We start from the raw sequence: 16,667 nt of genomic DNA on the forward strand, positions 1-16,667 counted from the left end.
TGATACATACAGTACAGTTCACTTCCTTGTGATTTTAATAATGTCTTTTCCTTAGCTTACTTTACTGTATAAATACAATATATAATACATATAGCATACAAAATGTGTTCATCAACTGCTTATATTATGGGTAAGGATGTCAGTCAACAGTAGGCTATTAAGTAAGTTTGGGGGGTGTCAAAAGTTATACATGGATTTTTTTACTCTATTGGAAGGCTGGCACCCCTAACCCCTATGTTTTTCAAGGGTCAACTGTCCTTCCTTTTTTTATTTCCCACATATAACCTTACATTAAAGTCTTTTTCTTTAAGCAACTAGGAATTAAATGTATGGATTTGGAAGGCATGGGGGCCTGTAGTAAGAGCTGAATAAATCTGAGATTATCTGGTTTGAATGCTTTATTTTATAGGTTAAGATCGTAGGCAATTTCAGGGACTTATTCAAGTACCCACCATAAGGGGGCAGCTGAGTGAGAATAAGAAACTCTATCTACTAATTGCCAACAGTTCAATCCGGTTTACTTGCTATGTAACCCACGCTAAGTAAGTACATTCCAGTAAATAAATGAGGGTAAGAAATGGTAATGAGAAGTCACTCTCCCTGTGAACCGACTCAGATATAAAGACTTCACATTGTTCTCCCCTGGCCCTACATTCCCCAGTTATATGGTGACTGTCAGGAAAAACAATCCAACAAGCAGAGACTTCAGTTTTAATTTAGCAATTTCTCAGCTCCCACCTCCCCCTTCAGTTGGATGCAACTGATAGAAAGACGACTTCAACATAAGATTTTAAAATGCCATTTTAAAGATTATTTTTTAAAAACTATGCCAATTAAAGCAATGAGCCAAAGTGATGAAAAAATGTAAAAGCTAGTCCAAAAATTTAATGAGCTAGTCCCCTCATTTTACAGATAAGTAGTTTGTAGCTCAGAATGCTGAAGTAACTGTCCAATGTCACCCAGAAAGGCAATACCACTTTCATATTTTAGAAATAAAAAGCAAAGGGAAAACAGGGATTACAGGCCTAAGGAAGAAAAAACAAAAAAGAAGAACTGTTTCTTAAAATCAATTAAGATGCTGTATTTTCTATATTTATACCTGAAAATCATCAACAAGCTCAGGGAAAAGGTGTTCATACATTTTAAGTTCTTCTATGGTTCGTCCAGGTTCCTGCTGGGGTTTTAGTTTGTTAATATCCGTTTCAATATCATCATTCTGAAATAATAAAAATGTAACCAGTTAAGAAAAAGGTAAAGTTACAGACTACATTTCAGATTAAAGTTTTCCAAATTATTAATTACATGTAGAGAATAATCACTGACTAAAGGTTGTACTAATTTTACCATAAATGAAATTTGCTGGTATTGGGTCACTGTTGTGTTGAAAATAGTATTTGGGCTCCTCAAGATAGAAGACCTAGTGTCAAGATCCAGACTAAAGGATGCTCCCCTCAATCTCTTTAGTTGCCATAGTTTTACTCATATTAAAGGGTAGTAAAACTTAAAAAAACTAAATTGAAAAATATAAATATATGATGGTGGTGGTGATAATCAAAATAACTAACATATACTAAGCACTGAAAATGTGAGAAGCACTATGCTAAGGATTTTACATAATTTAATCTGCAGAAGAACACTATGAAGTAAATAGCATCATTACTTCCATTTAACTGAAGAGGAAACCGAGGTAGAGAGAGGTTAAGGGGCTTGCTCAAAATTACATAGTGTGCAAAGAGTCAGAATGTAAAACTAATCATTGATTTCAGAGCATTCTCTGTTGGTCAATGCACTGTCTCAAGACAAACCAATGATTACCCTGTACTCTCGTATTCCATGGTCAACAAAGTTCCCTTAGAATAAAGCTCATTGTCACCACACACTCTTTTTCTGGGGGGAAAAAAAAGTAAAAAAATTGAAAAACAGCCAGAAATTATTTCCACGCCCCTTTAGGAAGGAAGACGGTAAATTTAAAGGGGAGGTATGACCTCAGAAAAATAGGGTATGTATCTGGGATTAATTCAATCTGTATCTGTTCAAAGACCTAATATACACTGTGCCAGAAAGACAAGTGTCAGTTTACCTACCATCCAAGCTATTCTCTCTATGACCTTCAACAAATCTGGCCTCACACAAATACAAACTCATCATTATCTTCATTGCTAAAGAGAGATATAAAGACCACTTACTAATTTTCAGTGGCTTTTAATTTCAGTGAGTAAACTTACTTTTAGCCTTAAATCTATTCTACCATGCTTCAATCCTTATAATGCTTTATATACACGTATCTGACTAAATATATACACTTCATATTACCAAGTAATTTAAAAGGAAAAATATATTTTATATTTCTTAGTTCATATTCAGGAACTTAGCTACTATTTGTATAACCAATAAAAAGATTTTCTCCCTTGCCATAAATAATAAACACTGGTTGTATTTAAAGAGTATCATGTTAGTGTATAATTATTAGGACACAAATGTGTAATTTCATAGACCTTTAAATTATGCATTGATGAACCAAAATATATAATTTCCTTGTTTGGCACTAATAAAGTAGACAATGCTTTCAAAATAACAAAAAGTTTACAAAAGTATTCTTTCTCTAAACAGACCAGAATTCAACATTCAATACTACTTTGTGAAAATAGAGCCTTACATATTTGCTCTCTACTTTCAAAAAAAAAAATGAATTTATCTGTAAAATAGGCACTGTGAGAAAAAAAAAACTACACTTCGAGAGGTCAATAGCAGGAAATTCTGTTTTGGTTTAGGGGAAAACAAAGATGAAGAGCTACTGACAGACTTAGAGAAAAAAAAAAAACAACACAACCACCCTCCACCACTGCTTAAAGTTCTTCTCAAGTAAAGGAGGGGAAAAGAACGCATTGAAGTTTATATACTGACAGGTCCTGGCTACTGGAGATGAGTGTTCTAAACCTCCAAGTTTCTATAAATGCTCCAAAAACTGAAAAATCTGGGGTAAAGAGAATGGAATCACTATGGTGAGGGAAAAACAGTCTCTAAAACTACAATCACAATCAAACACAAACAAATATTAAACCTGTATATAGCAGGTTCACCTGACACAGGAAATAAATAACAAGATTTAGATAAAAAGGAAAAATTAAGTCCAAATGTAACCGCCAATGACAGTAAGGCAAACTGTGGTCAAGAAGAAAAATAAGATAATACAGCTCAGCAGTCTCAAAAAGCCAGCAATTCTGTAGTCCTTAAAAAATAAATAAATAAATAACATTTTGGCTGGGGCACCTGGGTGGCTCAGTTGGTTAAGCTTCTGCCTTCGGCTCAGGTCATGATCCTGGAATCCAGGATCAAGACCCACATCAGGCTCCCTGCTCAGCAGGAAGTCTGCTTCTCCCTTTCCCTCTGCTACTTTCTCCCCTTCCTTTCTTTCTCTGTCAAATAAAGAAATAAAATCCTAAAAAAAAAAGTAACATTTTGGTATAGTATGGTGGTAGAGAGAGTGGACATTCACATCAGACTGCTTTATTCTGAATCCTGGCCCCACATCTTATAAGCTACATTCTGTGCCTCCTTCTTCTAATTATTAGCCCTGTAAAGCAGAGGTAATAATACCATGTACCTTATAGAATTGAGATGAGGATTTAATAATTACTATAGGTAAAGAGCAGGGACTAGCATAGATGGTAAATACAAAAGGCCTAACTAGACTTATCGTGGTGAATATTTCATAATGTCAAATCACTGCTGTATACCTGAAACTAATAAAATATTGTATGTCAACTGTACTTCAATTTAAAAAAAAAAAAAAAGCATGGGCGCCTGGGTGGCTCAGTTGGTTAGGCGTCTGCCTTCGGCTTGGGTCATGATCTTGGGGTACTGGGATCGAGCCCTGAGTTGGGCTCCTGGCTGAGCAAGGAGTCTGCTTCTCTCTCTCCTTCTGCTGTTCCCTCTGCTTGTGCTCTCTCTCTCTCTCTCAAATAGATAAATTTTTTTAAAAAATTAATTAATTAAAAAAAGAGCATGGACTAGAATAGGATTAGATGTTGAATAAATTGAATCTATTATTTTTTTTTCTCATTATTATAACTGGTGTGTTAAGATAAAGCAGGAGAAAATGTAAGCAATCGCAGCTACTCCAGTGAATAATACAGCCAACAACTGTATTTTTCAAAGATATAAATATGGAAATATTCTAAATTAAGGGAGACTTAAAGGACAAAATAATTAAACACAATATCTGATGCTAGCTCCTATTCTAGAGAGAAGGAAAAAAAACCTCACAAAGGACATTTATTAGATCAACTGACAAAGTGGAATATGGATGGCAGATCAGATAAAAAGTGTTATATCACGGGGCGCCTGGGTGGCTCAGTCGTTAAGCATCTGCCTTCAGCTCAGGTCATGATCCCAGGGTCCTGGGATCGAGTCCCGCATTGAGCCCCACATCGGGCTCCCTGCTCGGCGGGAAGCCTGCTTCTCCCTCTCCCACTCCCCCTGCTTGTGTTCCCTCTCTCGCTGTGTCTCTCTGTGTCAAATAAATAAATAAAATCTTTAAAAAAAAAAAAAGTGTTATATCACTATAAATTTATCAAGTTGATAACTGCATTGCGGTTATGTAAGAGAGTACCACTATTCTTAGGAAATATTCACTGACATATTTAGGGGTAAAGGACCATGATACATAATATATGTAACTTACCCTCATATGATTTTTAAAAAATTTTTAAGTATGTATTCATGCATACACACTGACAATTTCCAAGCAGCAAAATCAGAATCATTGTTATAATTCCTATTAGTTCTATTTCCCCACCAATCTCTGTCTTTACATCTGTAGTGATCACAACAACAGATATGTTTAATGAGGACCCTGAGCCATAAAGAATAAATTATACTCAACATACTATGTTTTTAACAACATGGAAACATACAGCACAAAAGAGAAAGGTTTCTATCAAAATATGTTAAAGTATAAACTTAACAGCAATCTGAAATTTTACTATCCCCAAACATTCAGTTCCCAAAGAATCTAAACAGGTGATTTTTAATATAGCTTCTATTATCTAAAGAACACTTTACACAACAGAATTTAAATTCTCATAACTTGGATCCCACAGTTCTTCCACTTATATCAAGTCCAGAACCACAATCACACAGTTAACCCAGATATTTTGCCTTGAAAATCAGAGCCTGCACTGTTTCTCTTCTTTCTAGCTTCTTGAGGCAAGGATGCAGACCATTATGCTGCCCAGATTGGGTAACTTGACAATTCTGCCAAAGCTTGCCTTGGTGACTGCATTCGGTGATAATGAAACTGGAACTACATCTACTATTAAAATGGGTATCTCTTTCCAGTATCTTAACATTCTATCTCCAGAGAGGGTCAAATACCCAATTGTGATGTAGCATTTCAAGACAAAAGGGCCAAGCAGGCAAGGGTCAAATGAATCCCTCCCCACCCACCAAAAAAGACTAAGCTAAACAGCTGAAAACTGAAGGAGTTAAGCAGGCATTTTTCCATAGATACTAAAATGACCCCCTGACACTAAATAAAGCAAATATCGTCTCTACACTTCCAAAAGTGCCATAAAATTCTAAAAACTCCTCTGCCTCTTTACTTAACATCACACATATAACAATAATTTTTTTATCTTGTTTCAATTCAATAAATGCTTTTGTCCATTTCTTCTCCAATTAACTGAAACTTAAGAATCATTATGTAAACACTAATTCTTACCAAAAATCCAGCAGTTAGATTATTTTCCTCCTATTTTTATATCCCCAAAAGACTGCTCAAAGAGGAACAGGTTGCTACTTAGAGTCTCAAACCACTTTCCTTCAAACTGAGATTTCCTTAGACTTTGAAACCTAAGTCAGATCAGTTACCTGAGCTTATCCTGGTCAAAAAGAGCGAAAATAAGTTATTTTAAGGACCTTTTCAGACCAATGCATTCAAAGCAACATCATTTTTTCATTTTCCCTTTCCTTAGTGTCCACAGTTATCACAATAAAAAGATGCGGACAAAACCAATTAATCTACCATTAAGCTACACCTATTTCCCCAATCTTTATTTTACAACTGCGTATATAATTCATAAAGTTGACCGAAGATAGAGATTTATACTAACCTTAAAATTCTGATCTACGTCATCTTCATTTTCAGTTTCATTTTCAGCTTCTAAGTCAATATCATCATTGTCATCACTTTCATCTACAACGTCATCCACTGTGACACAAAACATGCTATAAGTAGGTCAGAGGTAAGCATTCTACAACATGCACATACGAAGGAAGGATGCTATATACACACAACATTGGTATTTTAATCACCAAAGGAAAAGTAAATGAAATTCCTTATTAAAAATGTCTCTAAGGCTGTCCTAGGTGTTGAAAACCTATGAGATACTAAAATTTGAAAAAGCACTGTAGAAATGTATGGGTGTTTTTACTGATGTTCTCGATTTTTAAAAATGAATGTCTTCTGTTGCAACAGCCTGAATGAAACAGCTTATTTCCTGTACATGATAAATTTCAAAAACTGATTTTATTCCTTTAACAACTGATTTCCCATTTATTTGTTTCAATGGCTACCATGTGCCATGTATGTAGTGTTGTGTGCTGGGAATTTTTAAAAATATATGTAAATATAGTCCCTGTTCTCCAGGAGCATATAAAGTTAAAGAGCAGAAAAGACTAAACAGGTAACTACAATACAAAAGTAAACGTTAATGAAAGCAACGTTTGTTTGGGAAAACAAAGGATAGAATAACTAACTAACTAACTTGAGGTCAAGGGGATATGAGTAATCACTCCACAAAACAGGTAGTTAATTAAGCAGTATCCTGAAGAAAATACAGCAGCTTTCAAGGCCAACAAAAGGGTGGGTGAGTGTGGCTTCTAAGAAAAAAAGAGTTGAGATGATATCCCTGAAAAACGGCAAGTATAACTAAACTTGTATACTTGGGAAAGTACTAAGAAAGGCAAATAAGAATGAGAAAATGAAGGGACCAAGTAGTTTAGATTTTTAACCTATGCAAGACAAGCACTGAGAATTTTCAAGAAGAGAATGGCTTAATTTGACTTAACATTGCTCAAAAGATCACTCTGGCAGGTGTGAGAGAGGGAGCACATATATGGAAGGGGACCAGTTAACAGGAGACAGTAACTGTCTGAACCAATACAGCAGGAATGGGGATGAAGAATGAATACGCATTAGAGAAAAACTCAGGGAACAGAATGTAAAGGTACATGAGGACCACGGCTGTGGGGGAAACAAGATAAGGCAAGAAGAGTGGAAGAGTACTCAGGTAAGTAACTGAGTGCTTTAAAACAAAGTAGGGAATATTTTAAAAGGATATTTTTCTAAACTATTTAACTCTATTGAAGAAGAAATAATATTAATTGTAATATAAAGTGTACAAATGTGATGATCTGATATAAATATACATGGTAAAATGATTACCAAGATGAAGATAATTAACACAACCATCACCTCACATAATTAACATTGTTAACTGTGATGAATGTTTAAGAGCTCCTCTTGGAAATGTCCAAATATGCAATACCGTATTATTAACTATAGTCACCATACTGTACATTAGATCCTCAGTACTTAATCTTCTTAAACTGAGAATCTGTACCCTTTGATCCCAGCACCCCATTTACCACTCCCCTCACTCCTGGCATCCAACATTCTATTCTGTTTCTACAAAATCATTTTTTTTGTTTGTTGGCTTTTAAAATTCTACATGTAAGTGATACCACACAGTATTTGCCTTTCTGTCTGGCATATTTCACTGCCCTCCAGGTTCATCCATGTTGCTGCAAATGGCAGGATTTCCTTCCTTTATATTATCTTAATAATATTCATATATATCACTGTCCTTTATCCATTTATCCATCAAAGGACATTACAGTTATTTACAAATTTGTCTACTGTACATAATGCTACAGGGAACATGGGTGTACAGATCTCTCTTTAAGATAACGATTTCAATTCCTTTGGATATATACTAAGAAGCAGGATTGCTAGATCATACAGTAGTTCTATTTTTAATTTTTTGAGGAACCTCCATACTGTTATCCAGATTAGCTATACCATTTTACATCCCCACCAACAGTGTTAAAGGGTTCCATTTTCTTCACAACCTTGCAAATAGCTCCTATGTCTTGTCTTTTTGGTAACAGCCATTCTAACAGGTGTGAGGTGATATCTTACTATGGTTTTGATTTCCATTTCCCTGATGATTACTGATGTTGAGCACCTTTTCATATACTACTGGCTATTTGTATGTCTTCTTTGGGAAAATATTTATTCAGGTCCTTTGCCCAGTTTTTAATTGAATTACTTGCTTTTATATTCTTCAGCTGTGTGAGGTTTTTTTATATATATTTTTGACAGTAGCCCATTCCCAGATACACGTTTTGCAAATACCTTCTCCCATCCTGTAAGGCAATAAATTGAAATTGCCATTATAATTTATTGTTTCCTGGGCTGTACAGAATCTCTTTAGTTTGTCATAATCCCATTTGTTTATTTTAGCTTCCACTGCTTGTGCTTTTGGTATCTTATCCAAGAAATTACTGCCAAGACCAATGTCAAAGATCATTTCCCCCAAGTTTTCTTCTAGGAGTTTTACAGTTTCAGGTCTTATAATTAAGTTTTGATCCATTTCAAGATAATTTTTTGTGAGTGGTATAAGACAGGGATCCAATTTCATTCTTTTGTATGTGGATATCTAGTTTTCCCAATACAATTTATTGAAAACAACGTCCTTTCCCCACTGTGTATTCTTAGTGCCTTTAATCAAAAATTAGCTGACCACATATGCATGGGTTTGTCTGGGCTACCTATTCCATCCCACTAGAGGTCTATGTGCCTGCTCTGAGTACCATACTGTTTTGATTACTATGGCTTTGTAATAGTTTGAAATCCAGAACCGTGATGTCTAGCTTTGTTCTTCTTTCCCAGGATTGCTCTGGCTCCTGGGGGTCTTTTGTAGTTCCATAAAATTTGAGGATAGTTTTTTCTATTTCTGTGAAAAATGCTATTGCAATTTTCAAAGAGATTGCTTTAAATCTGTAGACCACTTTGGGTAATATGGGCATTTTCACAATATTAATTCTTCCAATCCAAGAACAGAGGATATCTTTCCATTTATTTGTGTCTTCTTCAATCTCTTTCATCGATGTCTTGTACAGGTCTTCCAGCTCCTTAGTAAATTTATTCCTATTTTGCTTTCAATGTACATAGGATTACTTCCAATGTTACTGTACATAGGATTACTATCTTAATTTCTCTTTCAGATAGTTTACTGTAATTGTATAGAAACACAATTGATTTTTATATATTTGATTGTATATCCTGCAACTTTACTGAACTTGTCTATTAGTTCCAAGAGTTTTTTGGTAGAGACTTTACGGTTTTGTATATATAAGATCATGCCATCTGCAAACAGATAAGTTTACTTCTTCCTATATGATTTGGATGCCTTTTCTTTCTTTTTCTAGCCTAATTATTATAGCTACGATATCCAGTACTGTGTTGAATAGAAATGGTGAGAGACAGTATCTTTGTCTTCTTCCCGATCTTATAGGGAAAGCTTTTAACTTTTTATCACTAAGCACAATATTAGCTACGGATTTATCATATATGGTCTTTATTATGATGAGGAACATTCCTTCTATACCCAATTTGTTAAGAGTTTTTATCATAAAAGGATTTTGAACTTTGTCAAATTTCTTTTCTGCATCTGTCAAGATGATCATATGATCTTCATCCTTCATTGTTAATGTGCTTTATCACATTTTAGTTTATGGATGTTGAAACGTCCTTGCATCCCAGAGATGAGTTCCACTTGATCATGGTATATTATCCTTTTAATTTGTTGTTAAAATCAGTTTGCTGTTACTTTGCTATGGATTTCTGCATCTATGTTCACCAGAGATACTGGTCTGTGTAGGAGTGCTAATAACACTGACTCCATCTTCGGCGCTCCATCTTGTCCGTGTCCACGCAATGATCTCCGTCAGGGCCCAGTTATGCCCTGACCATAAAGCAGGAAGGCTTGTTCTGATCTTCTCTAAAGTGGTGCACAGATGGCACCACTTTAGATAACTACCCTTTGACCACACCACAAATGCCCCCTGCTCTATAAAAGCTGTGGATTAAGGTCTGGCCTGGGCGAGAACAGCTGTGTAGCAGCACCTGGATTGCCTGACCTTGTCAGTAAGTTACCCTGAAAAAAACTCTATAAACGGTATGGAAGGGCTTGGCTTGCATAGTTTTTTGGTCTCAAAGTGCCCTCTCAGTCTGGAGGATACTTTACTACCCCATTTAAGGATGCAGTTGCTTCTTCCAGTCTTTTAGGACTGATTGGCTTGGGTGGGGAAAGACTTTTGCCAGAAAACAGCTGTGAACACACAGACTGGGGGAAGATGTAGTATCTTTGCTTCCTGGGAAGGCACAGCAGCATAGTCCCCATGCAGCTCTGTCAGCAGAGGTCAATGTCAACACTGAGTGTGGGGGGTTCCTCTGTGGCCAATACTATGGAGGTCTTCAAGTAGCAGTGGTACCTAGGGCTAGAGGGATCCTAAGAGGCAAAAGCTGCTAGGGTCTTCTTGCTCTCCTTGAGAGAGAGAACATAGGAGAGTCCTAGGCAGGGATCCCTCTCCGACTGTAGCCTGTTTCTCCACTCCAATGATTAGGAACTCTGCCGGCTCAGGCACCCCCGTTCTTTCTGTGACCGGATCCTGAGGCCACACTGTCCCACCTAGGATTCTGCCCTGCTTCACCACCTGAGCACCTGTCAGGCAGGGATGTCTCTCACTGGAGCAGACTTCTAAAAATTTCCATTTTGCACTCTGGTGCTATAACACTTTCTGGAAGCCAGCTTTCAGAGGCTCCCCACCCCCCCTGCCATTTATCTTCCAATATATACCCTCAGATTCACTTCTCTGAACCTTTTACCTTGCAAAAAAGTGGTTGCTTTTCTATTTGTAGAATTCCAGCAATTCTTTTCTTATACCTCAGGTTGAATTCATAGGTGTTCAGAATGATTTGACAGTTATCTAGCTAAATTCAAGAGACCAGATGAAACGAGGTCCCTTACTCTTCTGCCATCTTACCTCCTAGTCAATTCTTCTCCTTTTAGTCAGAGTATTTTATCCATTTAGATATCTTATTACCAAAGATGATTTGTTGGTTCTTGCTTTGTATTTAGTGCTCTCAGGATTTTTGTGTGTCTCTGAAATTTCCCTGCTTTTCTATAACAGTAATAAATGAGCCTCTTCAAGAATTTTTCCCAAGAAAAAAAATACATAATTTATACAGAATTTCAGAGTGTTCATAGTCTTTGAAGTCCATCCATGGATTCCTATGAGTCAATAGTTCCCAGGCTAAGGATCTCTGTTTCAAAAGTACTTTTACATTTTAAAATGCATATATGAACCACTATTCCTATAATTATTTTAGAAATGCAAGAATAGTGTAATATTCCTAAGAATAGGAACTCTATCAATACAAACATATATAATATAAACAATAAAAATTTTAGTTTATTTGTGTAAAAAAAACAGTTTGTTATAACTGTGTATTATGTATCCTTGGCCAAGAGTTGGTTGATGTATTTCAAAACAGTATTACAATTACTTAGTATTACATAATTAACAATTTGTACTGTTTAATACAATGATTCTGCTACCATGTTGTCTCTATTCTTGTCATCTTAATTCATCATTGGCCAGACGAGAGTAGTATTTCGTGTAATTACTTCAGAAAGGGTACCTGGGTAATCACTTCCAAACCCTTATATACCTAAGAATATGTCACCTTCACATATGGATGGCAACTAATAAGTGCTCAGAAATCTTGAATCAGGACTCTCCTCGAAACCTCTGTAAGATGCTGCTTCACTATCTTTTGGCATTTAATGTTCTAGAGACTAAGCCTTGAGGTCAGCTCAATTCCTTCATCAACAAATGTTAAGTGTACACTAACTCTGTCTAATAGATGCTGAGGATAAAATGAAGGAAAAAAACAACAGTTCTATCCTCATGGAACTTATATTCTAACTGAGGAAGGTAAAAAATAATGAAAATTGTGATCAATGTAATGAAGTCTGATATATGAAAAATGGTGAACAGAAAGAGGGTATTTGCCTTGTGTCTGCACAGATGCTGTCAAAACTCTCCTCTCACATCTTAATCATGAAGACTTGTCCGTCAGTGTAAATCCCCCTTTCTAATTTAGTGATCCATTAGTCTGAGATGGACAGGAAAGGAGCCCTCAGAAAAATATCATCTCTCTGTCATTTTTTCCCCATGTTTGGTGAATTCACTGCACTAGAAGTTAGCTTTCTCACCTCATATGTGATTATTCTGTACACTGAATAAAGAACACTATGGGGTAAATCCTATATCCTATCTCCTCCCAGTATTACCACCTGCTGTATCATACAGAAGTCTCCCCAGCTTTCTACCAGTTACAACCACCACTTAAACTCCCATAATCCTACACTGAGATACAGGAGAGAAAAGGACTCCAACTGCTCCCTGATTGTCCGTCCAACTTAGGTGCTACCGGCGCCTCAACTCGGAGACAGGCACACTGCATTCACAGAGGGGTAAGTAGAGAACTGATGCTCTTCTTTAATATATTCACACCTCCACGATGTTTGGTGCATTTCTATGTTTATTTCATGAGAATGCTTCTTTTACCTTGTTTTCACTTTTGGTACAGATTTTGCCCTATTTTTAAAGTCTGTTGGTAGTTTTAAATGCAATGGGAAAGAGAAATTAGATCACTATTTTCACTCCACTATCTTACTCAAGTCCCATAGTGAGTTGTAGACTTTTTAAACCCTTTAAAGGAAGTTTCTGAATAATCCATCTTGGTATTTTGCACAGACTAAAGGTGTACTTTAATAATAAAATACTTTTTAAAAAAATCATACAGTGTACTCTGTGATACATACCACTAATAAATCTGCATCAAAGATAATAAAACTAATTATAATTACCTGAAAATTCTTACATCACTTATTTCAAGTAATTGTTTTTAAATATAAAAAACTTTCCATTTTTCTTGCAAAAAATTTATCAACTGATGAGAAAATACTTTAGAAATTCTAATAATAGTCTAGACTACACTCTCTTTTCCATTTTACTAGATCTTACCCCCAAAAATTCTACTTTTTCCCCACATTAAGATTTCAACTCTTACTTCTTTTACTATGTTCCCAGTATTGTATTGAAATGGCAAACAGCCAACTTCTAATAATTTCATTATTTTCATTTAGGTAAGTCACATGCAAGTTTTGTTAAGCATAAACCATAACATTTTTGTTTCCTGTCTTGTTAATTTTTGCCATTCTAACTGGTGTAAGGTGGTATCTCATTGTGGTTTTGGTTTGTATTTCTCTAATGGCTAGTGATGTCAAACATTTTTTCATGTGCCTCTTAGCCATTTGTAGTCATGTGTCTTCTTTGGAGAAGTGTCTGAACCCTCTTACACTGTTGGTGGGAATGCAAGCTGGTACAGCCACTCTGGAAAACAGTATGGAGGTTCCTCAAGACATTAAAAATAGAGCTAGCCTACAACCCAGCAACTACACTATTTACCCCAAAGATACAGATGTAGTGAAAAGAAGGGGCACTTGCACCCCAATGTTCATAGCAGCAATGTCCACAACAGCCAAACTGTGGAAGGAGACAAGATGCCCTTCAACAGATGAATGGATAAAGAAGATGTGGTTCATATATACAATGGAATATTAGCCATCAGAAAGGATGAATACCCACCATTTGCACTGACATGGATGGAACTGGAGGGGATTATGCTAGGTGAAATAAGTCAAGCAGAGAAAGTCAATTATCATATGGTTTCACTCATATGTGGAACATAAGGAATAGCACGGAGGACCACAGGGGAAGGGAAGGAAACTAAATGGGAAGAAATCAGAGGGGGAGACAAACCATGAGCGACTTTGGACTCTAGGAACCAAACTGAGGGTTACAGAAGGGAGGGGGGTGAGGGGATGGGATAACCAGGCGATGGGTATTAAGGAGGGCACATGTGGTGATGAGCACTGGGTGTTATACGCAACTAATGAATCACTGACCACTACACCAAAAACTAATGATGCTATATGCTATGCATATGTTCATATGCTATATTGAACATAATAAAAAATACTAAATTAAAAAATTTTTTAAAAAAGAAGAATATTGGTAGGCGTTTTTCTATTTTCACCTTCCCTTTTCCCAAGCATTATAATACTATGCATATTTATATGCAAATTCCAAATCATTAGAAAACACTTCTGTGAACCATATACACTAACACTGAACCTTTTTCTTAGGAGAACTATGAATTTACATGAGGAAACTAATCCTGGTAATAGAAATTGTAAAATTTTTAAGTATTATTTAAATAGTTGAACCTGATCTCAGTAGAAAGAAATTACTCTGTTAATTTGGACTAGTATTTTTTTATGCTTCTTAAAGTACATTTTACCTTCTCTTTTCAATTTTTTATCAGTGAGTCATCTGTTAAATTCTTGAATTCTTGCCATAGAAATTTCATGGGAATATGCAGAAATTCTATGAAGAGAGATGAATTATTTTATAATAAAAAATGCAGGGGCACCTGGGTGGCACAGTCAGTTAAGCCACTGACTCCGTGTTTTGGCTCAGGTCGTGATCTCAAGGTCCTAAGATTGAGCCCTGTGTCAATCTCCAGGCTCTGCACCTCCAATAAATAAATAAATCTTAAAAAAAAATAAAAATAAAAAAATAACATTTTTGGTGATTAGGTATTAACTTAAAAAAAAATGAAGTTCACCAAAAAGTTATAAATGTAAGCCCAAATATAACTACCTAAACATTTAATGTTTACACTCTTATCCTTTGAAAATTTATATAAACTATGAAATAATGTTCCTATGTAATGCTTAAATTTTTTTAAATTCACATTTACATATATATAACACATTCCATACTGCTGCCTTTAATTATCAGAACTCAATTTCTTATATTTGAAGAAATATTTAACTTAAAATATAATGTGAAAGTTTATTGTGTTCATTAAGGTCTCTTTTGCTGAGGAACTAGAAATGAGGAAAAAAAAAGTCGACAGTCACACAATTCCAAGAACCACTGAAAGCCAGCAGTAAACATGCAGTCTTACCTTCAGGGGGTAAACTGTAGAGCTGGGCCACTGGCCCAGTCACAGGAATAACTGGCAACTGGAAATGGAAAGAACTTTTAATCGTTGGGAGTGGCAGCCGATTTTTAGGAAAACACTTCCTCATTATCAGACTGGAGGTGTTGACAAGAGGATCAAGGGTCCTGACTGCCAAACATTCCTGTTTTTTAAGAAAAATAAAAAAAGAAAAGAAAGAAAAAAGATAATATGCCTTTGATGAATAAGTGAATCAATTTTACATTACTTCATAAAGTAATACATCAATAATTTTCAAGAGACAAATACACAAAAACCAATATTTTAATGTAATATGATTATAAAATAGCTTTGCCTATTCAGAAGTATCTCTTCATAAGTAAGAACTTCACGTGGCAAATTTAGTAATACTTTTCCTAAAATATTTTAACTAAGCAGAAATCAGTACCATCTTTGGCACCAAAAGTCACCAAAGTATATTAGTCCCACTTCATCCCTGGTTTCAGTTACCCATGGTCAACTGTGGTCCAGCACAGATGATCTTCCTTCTGACCTAAGGTCAATACTAACCCTAATGCTATAACACAGCATACTTACAGCAGTCCCCTCACTTCATCTCATCACAGAGGCATTTTATCATCTCACATCATCAACATAAGGATAAGTACAGTACAATAAGATATTTTGAGAGAGAGGGACCACATTCACTTAACTTTTACTACAGTATATTGTTACAGTTGTTCTGTTTTATTATTAGTTGCTAAGCTCTTACTGGGCCTAATTAATAATTCAAACTTTATCACAGATATGTATGTATAAGAAAACACACATTGTATATATAAGGTGAAGTACTATCCAAGGTTTCAGGCATCTAAGATCCAAGGGATCTTGGACCATATCCCCCACAGATAAGGGGGGACTACTGTGCTAAGTAATATCTATGAGTGACCTACAAGGCATTTAGCAAGCCTAAATAATAATAAAATAATAAATAATAATAATAAATAAATAATATATATAATAATAAAAATAATAAAAATTATTTTTAATTTAAGGGAAGAAGCAAAGAAACATTAAGTAAAAAAGATAGTAAGAAAGGAGTAAGAAATAAAAAGGAATGTGCACTGGCTGAGCCTTTCTCAGAACTGTTATCAGTTATCATACAATAGCACCTCTAATAAGTTGATTCTTCAACTTACAAAAAATAGTCTGAATACCATGATTTTAAGTTTTAAGAGTTTAATACGCTGTCCTGGTATCCAGTCTTGACAAAGGCTAATGGACAGGGGATCTGAACCTATAACATAAAACACTACTGGCATTTAGATAGCACTTTCATATCCCATAAAATTTTCAATATAAATTTTCACATCTGACCTGTCAGAACAGATGAGAAATTTAGGCTCAGAAATATTAAGTGGCATAAACAAGGTCACCCAACTCTTCCTGACAGATCAATTATCCATCACTGTCTACATGAGGAATAGTAAAAACAAGTGCA

At 35.5% G+C, this 16,667-nt stretch overlaps 1 protein-coding gene across 1 annotated transcript in view; it reads right to left on the reverse strand.

The window, feature by feature from the left end:
* The window catches only part of AGTPBP1 (ATP/GTP binding carboxypeptidase 1), a 139,122-nt gene that overhangs the window by 69,482 nt on the left and 52,973 nt on the right, over nt 1–16,667 (reverse strand). Inside the window, exons 10-12 of the mRNA XM_021677917.1 lie at nt 15,173–15,350; nt 6,114–6,211; nt 1,100–1,216 (exon numbers count right to left, since the gene is read on the reverse strand). Of these exons, the coding sequence (XP_021533592.1) occupies nt 1,100–1,216; nt 6,114–6,211; nt 15,173–15,350 (393 nt within the window). The remainder of the gene's footprint in view (nt 1–1,099; nt 1,217–6,113; nt 6,212–15,172; nt 15,351–16,667) is intronic.

The sequence above is a fragment of the Neomonachus schauinslandi genome, chromosome 13 (assembly GCF_002201575.2).
Source record: "Neomonachus schauinslandi chromosome 13, ASM220157v2, whole genome shotgun sequence".
Taxonomy (NCBI): Eukaryota; Metazoa; Chordata; class Mammalia; order Carnivora; family Phocidae; genus Neomonachus; species Neomonachus schauinslandi.